This window comes from Phalaenopsis equestris, unplaced genomic scaffold, assembly GCF_001263595.1.
Source record: "Phalaenopsis equestris unplaced genomic scaffold, ASM126359v1 Scaffold000287, whole genome shotgun sequence".
Classification (NCBI taxonomy): Eukaryota; Viridiplantae; Streptophyta; class Magnoliopsida; order Asparagales; family Orchidaceae; genus Phalaenopsis; species Phalaenopsis equestris.
In genome coordinates, this window is record NW_018164729.1 from 1,484,998 (window position 1) to 1,497,921 (window position 12,924).

Consider the following 12,924-nt stretch of genomic DNA (forward strand, 5'->3'; position numbering starts at 1 on the left):
TAAGTTAATCAAAGTAATTCACTGTGTTTGTAAGTATATGCGTGTGTTCTTCTAACGTAAATAGAAGAACGAAGTTATAAGTTTACACTGAAAAATTACACTTATACAACACACAAAAAGTATAGGTGCTAGACATAACAGACGTATTTAAATTACAATGGTTGAAAGTAGGGATTGATGTCAGCCGGTGGTTGGGGACGACAAACAATGATGGCCGATGGGCAATGATCTATAGTGGCTCGTTATTAGCTCCAATCTAGTGTTACCTAACTACGAACATTTAATTAAAGTTGTCATCTGATGACCTCTATTGCAGGAAAAAAAGATAAATTAACATTCATGTATCTTGTATTATTTATTTGAAAAGAAGGGTGAAATTTTATAATTTAAGTTATATAATGATATATTCCTTCTTGGCTAAGCCTTTTTCTTTCATGTAAAAATTTTGTTTCCTCTTATCGCTTCTATTTATATGTGTTTTATATTTCTTCAGAGTTGAAGACATAATTTTTCTCCATTGTTGAAAATTTTTTAAGACTAAATTGATGTGTGTTAAAAGCTTCTCAACTTTTTGTGTGGAAAACCATTGAAAGGGGGAATAAACACGAGCCTAGCCCAGTTAAAACAATCCACTATGAAAGATGAGTACACAGTCTCATTCTTCTTCTGAATTTAGGGAATGAAAATACAAAGTTGTATAACCATAATCTGGCTGTAATTCTTGGAGACATCTGGTTGCAAGGGTCATTGTCGATTTTTGTGGAGGTATTAATCCATCGTGAGTGTCGTAGATGGTTGCTCTAGAAGCGATGATTGGCCAGAAAAGCCAATATAAGTAGTTGTGGGGGTTGTGTACCACATATGTTGTAGTGACGAGTATTAATGACGTTCATAGGTCACGGAGGCTGGAGTCAGAAGCTGCACTAGCTGATGACCACGTAGGTCGTAGCGGTGAGTAGTAGTGACGTTAGTAGACTGCAGGGTCCGGAGTTGGGAGCTATAAGAGCTAGGGACCACATGCTTTTGTTGGCACATGAACCGTAGTGGTGAGCTGCGATAACTTCTGTAGGCCTCAGGGGGCCGGAGTAGAGAGTTGCATGAGTTTATGTGAGATTCATTATTACACCATTTTTAAGATGCATTGTTACACCGTTTTTGGGGCAACATCCCGGTGTTTGGGATGATGTGTCGCTTTGCATGTTGCTTCGTGACTTTGCGATGTCATTTGTTGCTTCGCACGGTGCTTGATAGCAAGAAGTGGGTGGCGACTGATGGTGATCAACAAAGACCAGCGAGTGGTGGCCGGCGACAAGCCATGACTGGCGGTCGACGAAAAAAAGATGTTGGGCTTTAGCTCATTCTCAAAGCTTCAAGCTTTTCCTCAACCCTCAAGCTCTCTTCCCCCTCATGAAAGAGATGTGACTCTATTTATAGAGTTATAAGTGCAATCAATACAAGAATGTGAACCACTTTGATTGAACACTTCATAAAGCTTTTTTCGAATAGACGATGTTTGATGAATATTTGAGTGCCTTAAAAATGTTAAAATTAAGCAATCTTAAGCTTGTTGGATTCGTCTCTTTGAGACATTCAATTCAACTATAACCTCATCAGATTCAACATACAATTAATCTCATAAATATGCTCAGAAAGCTTTCAAAAGTGATTTAATTTAATGACTTGATATGAGTTTGATTTGAATCGGATTGGACCAAATTTAGTAACATTGCCTATGTATTATCGTGTAGGTCAGTTTGACTATCAGTTTGTTGAAATTGGACTTTTGGATGACTCTTTATCAGAGTTTGAATACTTCAAACTCAAAAAATTATCTCAAGATCTGTGTCATGCTTTGAGATTCGTGTGGAAAAATGTGAATTTGTTGATGCATATCGGAAATAATTCCACTCTGATTAAATAATGATCAATATGTTGCTACAATCTTCTATAACTTTTCAATCTAATCTACCATAGGTATGAGTATAAATTAGGTAAACTGTCACCAAAAGAAGCATGTTAAGCTTCAATCTAATCTACCATAGGTCCCAGTATATATTTGGTACACTGTTAAGAAAAGAAGCTTGTTGCTCCACAAATTACATATAAAATTTATGAAGAGTGATAGCTAGTTGGTTGATAGCTATCATTAAATTTTTAAGATTGAAATATATATATATCTCTATATGCCAATCATATTAACCTCTTAGTTGGTTGATAGGTCTTTCAATCAAGATGTCATAAGTTGCATGTCTTATATATGTTGTGTGAGTAAATTTTAAATTAAATTGGCTCATATTGTCCAACAAAAAATATTTTTTAGTACCCGAAACATTCTAAATATAAATATCAAACTTCAGGAATCAGTACAACTCTTGTGGAAGAGTTTGTGTGAAAATTCTCTCTAATTAAGAAACCAAATACAAAACACACCATAACGGTTAAACATTAATTTGTAACAAAGTTGTCATTTAGACTAAACTTCAAAATAATAAAACAAAATAAAAACTTTAGGTATTAGAAATATAAACACATAAGAATTGCGAAAAAAACAAACTCTTGCCCTCTCATTTGAGAAAAAAAGAAGGTAGATTAAAGCTACTTATCATCTCCATCTCCATCTCCATCTCCATCTCTTTTATTCTCTGTCCTTAAAACATCCAGCTTTTTACAGAAGTGGAGGCAAGACATGAACCGAACCAAAAACTAGAGGGATTATTACATCCGAACTCTGTAGGCACGACTGACAATATTTGAAGTGTTATTAGTGGCGCATAATACCATAATATTTTCTCCAAAAACTAAAATCTAAATCCATTCTTCGCATTTTACAAAAAAATTTCCATCAACAAAGAGAAGAAAGCAAACCGCCTCGGCCAAGTCGTCGCCTTTATGCCTCCCTCCATCGCCGGAAATCCCCTTTTCCTTACCAGCTAGCTCCACCCTCGCCGGCGGCGAGCTCAGCGGAGAACCAAGCTAGAGTTGATCCATGCTCGTCGACAAAGAGACCGGCGCCGCAACTCTCCTCCCAACCCTCTTCCTCCACCTTAAACAAATCCAGATTCAACACAGCGCTCGAATCGCTCTCGCAGGCTCCCTCAGCGCCAATCGCCGGCTGCGGCTTCTCCTTTCCCTGCTTCACGTCGTCTTCTCCGGCGAGCTTGGACTTCAAGCTAGAGAGCTGCGCGACGAGGGAGTGGTTGTCACGGCGGAGTGAATCGTAATCGAGCCTCAGGGCATCGTAGCGGGACTTGAGTGCCGAGAAGTCGCGCTCGAGCTGCTTCGTCTTCCACCTCGCGCGTCTGTTCTGGAACCAGACGGCGACTTGGCGGGGCTGGAGGCCGAGCTCCTGAGCTAAACGAGCTTTCCGATCCGGTTCGAGCCGGTTTTCGACATCGAAGCTCTGCTCCAGAGCCCGCACTTGCTCAGTTCCCAGCCGCCTCTTCTTCATCGCCGCCACCGTGGCGGCGATGGAGCCGGAGCAAATTCCGTCCTCGTTGTCGTCTTCGAAGATCATGTTTGCCGATCTTTTTTCGAATTGCGGAAATCTTGCAGTTTTAGTTGAATTGATGGGGTTTAATGCGCAGAGATGGAGGAAAAAAGGGGGTTTGGGGGAGCTGGCCACAGGGGATTGGAGTTGGGCGGTTCATTTGAGAAATGGTGGAGAGTTTGGGATCTGAACTCAGATTAATGATTAAATGATTGATTTTGTGCGAAGAGTAGGGGGTTTCTTCTGCTTGGAAGTATGTATGGTCTGCTTCGCCTTCCCCGCCGCTTCAGTTTGCATTACTGAGCTGTTTCTGCTGTTTGTGGATTAACTTGAGTAACTTTTCTGTGAATTGGAAGAAGAATTCATGGCTGAGATGAGGGAGAAGGGAGAGGGAAGTGGGAGCTTCGAAGAGGTGGGGAGAGGGCATGGGAGTATAAATACAAGGGGAAGGGGTGTGGTTAGGGAACTAACCGGGGTGAGACTTGGGATTGGGAAATGAAATTTGGGACTGAAATTAATTAGAAAAGTAATGCATGGATTGATGTTAATTTTGTTGAATTTGGATTTTAGAAAAAAAAAAGAGAGATTATCAAACGAGAGAGAGTTGAGTATGAGTTTAACTCTTGAGACAATCCAATTTAAGTTGGGTAAATGAGTTAAGGACGAGTTATAGTCCTATTTTTTCAGAATAAATGAGTCAACTTACTGTCCAACTCATTCATAGGATTTCACCCAAGCTCCAATCCAACTTCTATGTTATAATAATAATAATAATAATAATAATAATAATAATAATAATAATAATTGGCATATTTCCATCAAAATATTTTTAGATGGTGGTAGACTCTTGGTATAGCTCTCATCACTTCAATGCTATACATATCAGCGTCTTGGGATAGTTGGAGATATTGGAGAATAGGTTATTCCCTTGGATTGTTTTTCTTTTGAAAGTTGGCTCAAATGATTTTTTTTTTTAATTTCATTTTTGACTGAGTGACTCATTCTGGTGTCCTCCAATCGTTTCCGTCCATCCTGTGGCTTGATCTGTTTCGGGTTTGTGGGCTTTGTTTTGGCAGCTTCACTCTTTCGAATAAGTGGTTCTCGTGATCTCCTGTAAATGGACCCAACATTCATCGTACTCTTTTCACTTATATCGTTATGCCTCCTCAGTAGGGATGTCAAAAAAGCTCTTTGTTCGCGAACAATTCGTGTTCAGTTCTTCAATAAGTTCGTGTTCGATTTGTTCAATAAATAAACGAGACGAACGTGAACAAATATTTTTCGTTCGGTTATTTAAACGAACCAAACACAAACAATGATGTTTTCGTTCGTGTTCGAATCGTTATTGTTCGAAATATAAAATAATTTAAAATAATTATATATAAAAATTAACGATTAGTAATATACTAATATAGATATTATATATTTATATAATATAAGTTATATAATTAATATAATATATTATTTATATATATATTAATATTAGGGATGTCAAATTGGCTCTTCGTTCGCAAACAGCTCGTGTTCGGCTCGTATTCGGTTCGTTCGTTAAGAAACAAACACGAATAGTGACCTCACGAATAATTTCGAACACAAGCTTATTTCAAACAAACTAAATTTCAAACGAACCGAACACGAACACAAGCTCTGTTTGTTCGTGTTTAGTTCGTTTACACCCCTACTCCTCAGGATCATTGCTGGCACATTTTTGAGGTATAAATATATTTGAAGTAAGATGTTAAAGATATGAATATTATATATATGTAAATATAAAAAGTTAGGTGTTGTTATAAATATATAAGAATTGGGTGGTACATTTTAAAACGCCCATCTAAAATTTTTGATATATTATAATATTCATTAAATTTATATTAGATTAATAAGCATAATTAATCATTTAGTTAACAATAATTAAAAGTCTTCTATTCAATAAATAATTCTGAATCAAAAGATGGGGCAAGCAGAAAACACACAATAAGAAAAAGTTGCATCAATTTTTTTTTTCATTTTTAAATGTGCTGTAAATAAAACTATTTATAAAATATAAAACTACTAAGTATTATGAACTGATTAATTAACCATATTCATTAATTTAATATAAACCCTAATTAACATTGAATCCTATCAACACGTGGTAATAGTCCAAAGGAAAAGAAAGCTGTACAAGAAACTGCTCGTAAAAAAATGGTTATAAAGTGGGCCAAAAAACTGAAACAATTATAACTTGAGGGTAAATCTGTAAATTATGAAGGTTTTTGTAAATTAAATTAATGGGCAAGGAGATACATCGGCGTCGCCAATCGCCGGCGTCCAACAGTCAAAATGGAAAGAGACGGCCGGATGCTGACCGAAATTTTCGGCGCACGTAATTAAACTTTTATTAAGGTAATTTTATTATCACTAATCTTCTTTTTTTATTATTTTTCTATTTATTTTATGTTTAAAAAAAATTGTTTAAAAGGTCCAAAACTAAAGTTGGGACATAACCCAATAGCTCATCACGTGCCTTTATGGCTTTTATCCCCTTTCATTTGATTCTTCAATGCTGTATTGCTATGCTCATATATGTCAAATATCACCATTTTTTTTAATAAAGTGGTATGGCCCACATTACTAATCAAATGAAATATGTTTGATAATTTAGTTGTATTATTTGATAATTTAAATGTGTTTGTCTAATAATTAAATGATTGGGGGATTTACATTTATAACACTAAAAACTATTTTTCTCGCCGGATACTAGCATGTAGATTCTATTGAGCTCATCAGAAGGTAAAATGAACAAGTCGAAAATAGCAGGTATGTCAGCGACATTATCGTGTTGTACAAAGACCTCTGAAACTCTTATCTTTCTTTTTCCGCCCCAACGAAGGTAACCCTGATTTTTCTCCCACTTCCATCCAACCAAACAACAAAATTGACAAATTGAAATACTACATATCCTAAGTCTTGTGTCTCCTCCTGCCAATTAACAATAATGACATCTCAAAATCGTGCAGGTTCTTAAATCCAAACTTCCAACTGTTTTATCTTAACTCTAGGTACGAGAATTGGAGAGTTAAAGCTCGCGAAGGCAGCATGTGAGGGATATGAGAGAAAAACAAGGGTTACTTTTCTCAATGATTTCAAGTAGGAGCGGGGCGAAAGGAGGACAAAGATGGGAGTTTATGAGGTTTTTTGTTCGTCGTGATCCCATCGCTACCTTCCCATCTATTTTGGAATTTTCGACAGTTTCATTAGAATCAAACAACAACAAAAGTTCATGAACCTGATAAAATTATGATTTTAACATTAGTGTTATTATTAATTTTTATTTTTTTTAATGTTTTGATTGCTAAGGATGTAAATATTAAAGTTTGATTGTGAGATACGTAACATTAATAACTTTGACTATTGTATAAAAGAAAAATATCAGCACGAATCCTAACGAGATCAAACGATTCAAGAGGGTTTCACTATTTCCGAATGGAATTTCGTGCGAAAGAATGTCAAATGATCGATTAACCCAACTCGCTTTCTTCGACGACTGATAATCGAACCTAAACGACAGGTTGAATCAGTTGATCACCATAACCGATCGAGAACAAGACACCCGCCAATTAGAAGTAAAAGTTAGTCAGTCATTTATTATGTCCGATAGACACAACTATTTGTTAAAGTGATACCCATTTAGTTATCTGTATTAAAGAGATCATCATATTAACTAGTCAAGATTAGGAAAAAAAATAAGGAATACCCATAACCTAACATAAACCATTCATTTGAGTGTATCATGAAATTAAATAAGGAACCGGCATTAATCAATAAGTACATTAAATATTCTTTCAAACTAATGACAACTATTCCACTTATTATAATGCTTTTATTGCTGCATTTAACGTAAAGCATTTCAACAAGTGTATCAAAAAATTAATCAACAAACCAACATTATTAATAGGAGCAGCATTAAATGCTTTTCTAAAACAAAATAAAATTATTCCACTGGTTATAAAGTTTATATTGATGCATTAACCTAACATACACGCCAATGATGGTATCATGAAATTAATTAAGAAACCAAAATTAATGAAAATATTTAAAATAAAATATTTTTTGATTGATATGTCCCTAAAAATCAGCATGAATCTTGTCGCGCATTTAGCTAGAAACTTAATAAAAATTTGGGACCTTAGCCATCTGGCCGTTGTTACAGATGATGCTGACATCAGATTTTTTTTGACACTACCTCTACCACCGGTCTTCATTCACAGCAGCCAGGTTATTGTCACTTCCGTAATATAATATTGCTTCTGGTTATTCAAGGGTTTATAAAGCCTTGTAACCTACATTGGCATAGTGAAATCATTTCAACTGGACTAAATCATGTGGTTTTTACTCTTTTAGATTTGCAATATAAAAAATCTTGTTGTTCTCTCTATCATATATTCTTTTATCTATATGTTAGATCTTAGTGCAACACTACAACCTTAATATATAACTCTACGGCCGTCAATTTACCAGCGCGCAACACTAGTGATAATAAATAATAATAAAACTAATGTAAGTCGATGCACTTAAATTCAAACATATGGTGAAAAAGGGAAAAAAAACATTAAGCTCTAATCACAAAATAATAACGAGAAATTTACATACATATCACACAATTCTTATGCTTTTACATGCCAAACACTAAAAGTTTGATATTTACATTTATAATGCGTTGATATAAAAAACCTAAGCATGAAACGATGTATTTCACTTTTAAAAAATTAACTGATAATTTTTTTATGTGATGTCAAAATTTTGAGTGTAATGCATGTAAATATGAAATTCTAAAATGTGAAGACATGTCAAGAAAGAAAAATAATGTAGTATATATGTAAATCTCCCAATAATAATTTGACTTTACATACTACTATAAAAAAACTAAAGCATGAAAAAAAGAAAATTAGAATTGATTCACATCTAAAAAAATGAGAGTTTAATTCATGATAACAATTTAATGCCCCTATTGGCTTAGACATAGAAATATAGTTTTTCATTTGCTAAGTTCATAGATTTCTTCCAACTTCCAACCACCAAACAACAATTAATAAAGCTATATTTGTAGTAGCAAACAGGGTGGCCCTAAAATAGTGCTTTTAGACACAAGGATAGGGTGATCCATGTGTCACATGTCATCTATAGCTTACTAAATAATTTAGGTCAATGAGAAATTCATGTTTTGTAGTGAATATACAATATATTTAATTTTCAAGATCAATTTTGTGCTAAAATAGACTCTCATTTAAGAACATTTTTTAACTTTTAAACAAACATTATTATTATTTTATTTTATTTTTGATTGATTATGAGCTAATTATTATGAATTAGAAAATGAAGATCCAAAATCTAGGACTAATATTTTATGAAAATTTAAATTACACAATTAGGTCTATGCTATAACTTGAGATTGATGATGTGGGTGATGATGTGAGTTGAAGAACTAAATATATGCCTAAATTTTCGGGATATGTTTTTCAAATTTTAATGAACAAATAATAGAACAAGATTCATAAAATATTTGACCAGATAATAAATGAAAATTTATTACAAAAATTTAAAAAGAAAAGAAAATTGCAAGAGAAAATGTTAAGAGTTTTTAAGTGGAAATTTTAAAAAGGAAAAAATTATTATGTTTGCTCCAATTGAAATGACATTGTGGCCTTGTAGTAGACATAAATTATGTAAAATAAACTCTTACCATAAAAGCTAGAGGACCCTAGAGATTCTAGAGCTATTTTTCAAGAGATCGCTTGAAGCCGATGGCAAGCGATGATCTTGGCAGTTATCAACTTTGATGTCAACTAGCAACAGTCAGGTAAGTTGCAGTGGCCAGATAACCATAGTTAAGCCAAGGGTTGGATTTGAATAACTCATTTGAATTCATCGGGCAAATTTTTACTCAAAGTAGAACCAAATATAACTCTTTTGAATTCATCGATCACTTAATTTTTCAACGAAATATAAAATGAACATGCATAAAATCTGTTACCTTGAATAGTAGTTTGATCCATCAAAAGCCAAGAGTTGAATTCTCATATAATGTAATAGGCTGAGAGATTGTCTGCAATAGATTTAGAATATATTTACTTACAATGCATACATGCATAAATCAATAGCAATAAAAAGCATACATAGAAGAATCAATAAAATTGAAACGCACATGCATGCACAAAAGTTTGTTCAAAGATGGTGAATAAGAGCTTAAAGTGATCAAAAACTAAACATTTGGTCATAAATGATAAAAATGGTAGTAATGTGACGCACCAAAACTTACTGTAAAGTAAGTTGACCGCACAACACAAGTATACATGTCAAGTAATAATGTGATTAAACAGTACTACGTATTAATCCCACGGGGAACCATGTTAAGAACTCATTTTGAAAATGCAAAAGCTCTAGTTTACTAACTATTCCAACTTAGTTCGGCGAATTCAGAAAACAAAGAAAGAAAATCTTTAATCTTGCAGATTTCGAAGAAAGTAACACAAAAGAAAACATGATCAAATTTTGTTGGTGTTTTTCCAATAGTAATGAGAATCGTGACTCTGTGATTTAGGTGTGACACTTGGCTTGATTTTCGAACAAATTTTTCTTTCGTGGTGGTTGTTAACCGGGGCATTGAGTTGAAAAGATTTGGAATTCAACAAAGATAGTTTCCGCTTATCTTTCTGGCGTTCCCAATACATTTTGATCCCTTATAATTGGTTGCAATATCCGAAATAAAATATTCATATTTTATTCGGATCTCGTGGTTAATCTGATCGTTCCAAAATGCTTATGCCAAAGTCGTAGATCACAATGAATTTTAATGTCCTAACAAATCATATTATGAGTAAATGAAGGCCAGAAGATTAACCAATAAATCTTAACAATTCAAAGCGCATAAAACGATACGATAAATCCAAAATAAGAATCAAACCAAGAAAACATTCCAAAGAATTACAAAGACACGAAAAAACTGTTTAGCCACGCATGGCTCGAGAGAAAAACAAAAGAAGACTTCATGGAAATAAAACCTGTAAGCAACATCTTTATTGCAATAAAAAGTACGTACAACCCTTTGAACTCCTTACTTACAAGAATAACGTCAAATTTCTCTCACAACTCTCTCAGAAAATACAAACAAAAGAAAATCTGAAAAAAGAGAAGAATTCGCCGTTTAAACCCATAGTCTCTCATGCAACTTTCTCTCCAAAAAGGTCTCTAAATCGTCTAATTACAATAATTTTATAGAATGAATTTAAAAATATTCCCAAATTCATTAGAATCTAGCATTAAATTTTTTTTTAAAACAGAAAATACGCTCAAGCGTGACCACGCCAGTCTTGTGGCGTAATTAAGGCACCTGCTCATGTTGGGCGGGTCAGGTTTGGGCGTGGCTACGCCGGATGCTCCAAAGCGAGAGCATCTCCTTCGGCATATGGGCGTGACCACGCGAGATTTCGGCATGACCACGCTACTCAAGTGGCATGGCCCCGCCTGATTTAGGTGTGCTTACACCAGTGTTGGTTTTCCCAGAGTCCTCGTTTGATAACATTGCATTAAAAATATATTATTTTAATTTATTAAATGATTTAAAAAAAATACTACGTAACATAACGTGTCAAATATGTCTCACTTTGCAACTCTAATTACAAAAATTATAGTTATACTAAATTTAAAATTGCATTTTTCCATTTTATGAGGGCATTATAATTTTAAGGAAAATTTATTTATAATTAAAAGAAAAACTCAAACTTTATATTTTTCTTCACTTATTTTTGCATATCCTGTTCTTTCTTAAAAGTTGCACAAACACTGCAGAATAAGATGGATGAAGATTGAAGAGGTGGTTAATGAATTCATGCCACTGAAAAAAAGGGTATTTACAGACATACCACCCAATTCCTATGTTTTGGCATATCTAACACCTAAACTTTGTTTTTTACACTTGTACCACACAACTATTTCATATCATAAAAAAAAATATCAATATTTTATTAATTTAAACAAAAACTCAAGCTTTAGATGTTTGATTCACTTATTTTTGCATATCCTATTCTTAAATTGAACAACCACTGCAAAATAAGATGGATGAAGCTTGGACTGGTGGTTAATGACTTCATGCCACTAAAAAAAGGGGCATTTTCAGACATGCCACGCAATTCCCATGCATTTACATATCTAACCCTAAACTTTGCTTTTAAGATTAATACCACTCAAATATTTCGTATCACATAAAAATATCAATATTTAACTTTTAAAAATTGAAAAAAAACATCTTTTCATGCATAAATAAGGAGGCATAATTATAAAAATTGAAGTTCGGGTGTTAGATATGTAAATACATAAGAATTAATTGGCATGTAATGTAAATCTTCCTAGAAGGAATGGTACCTTTAAACCGGTCTATTCCAGTTAAAAAAACAAAAGGGGCTGGTCCATACCCTGTAGGTGTTAACACTGCTCTTTCGCACTTTATACTTTTGCCTTATTCTCCTTTTTATCTTTTCCTTTATCTACTTTCTGTAAAGCTATGATGAAAAAGAGCAAACAGTCCTTCTTTTGACAAGTTCATCCTGACACCCGATAAAGTAACATTTTAGTATGAACATTGTAGTTCATCAGCTCATTATAATTCAGATGACAAGGCATCGTCACCATGACACAAGCCTATGAATTTATAAAAGAGAGAGTATCTATATTCTCTTGTCAAGTTCATCTAATATTAGCATTATTGAATCATGGTTTGTTTGTGAATCACACGCACAATGAAAAATGCGTAAGAAATGAGATAAAAAGAGAGAAGAGTAATGAATAGAAAATTGTATCAATCATGTTGACATTTCCTGCCTTTTTGGCTGAAATCATGTAAATTGCATGCTAATTAAACCATAATGCTAATCTCTCACATTTCCACTTTGATTATAATTATAAACCTTGGTAAACTCCAAGAATTATTCAACTTTAGTCACAAGTTTCTAACAGCATCATCAACAATCACAAAGCAAGGTTGAGTTTAAGGATTATTACTTTATTATTTTTGGTATTCTTTAATAGAACTACTGTGTCACGATTCTATCAACCTATACAACAAAAGTCGTTTTTGAAATAAATTGTGAGAAAAACTATGATATTTTTCTATCCAAACAGCATGCAAATACTTCTAGACAATTTACAATTTGCAAAATAAATCAGGAAGATTTACATCATAAACCTTAATTCACATATATATTTACATATCTGATATCTAAATTTTGACATTTCCACACATAACGCTTTTGTGACATAATTATATCAACACATAAAAAAGGTTTATTTCACCTTAAAATGGTTAACATTGGCAGTATTTTTTATGTGATTTTAAAATTTTGAACGTTATATATGCATCAATTAAATTCTAAGTTTTATATGTTTAAATTATATGATATATA

General features: G+C 33.6%; 1 protein-coding gene across 1 annotated transcript; it reads right to left on the reverse strand.

Moving 5' to 3' along the window:
- Positions 1–2,799: 2,799 nt before the first annotated feature.
- Positions 2,800–3,918, reverse strand: LOC110025025 (homeobox-leucine zipper protein HOX20-like). Its single transcript, XM_020725256.1, has one exon. It carries the CDS (start codon positions 3,512–3,514, stop codon positions 2,924–2,926), a length of 591 nt encoding a protein of 196 aa, XP_020580915.1. The 5' UTR covers positions 3,515–3,918; the 3' UTR covers positions 2,800–2,923.
- Positions 3,919–12,924: the final 9,006 nt, after the last annotated feature.

Bases quoted from the DNA above. Each gene is read 5' to 3' on its own strand.
- LOC110025025 (XM_020725256.1), bottom strand. From the start codon at position 3,514: ATGATCTTCGAAGACGACAACGAGGACGGAATTTGCTCCGGCTCCATC.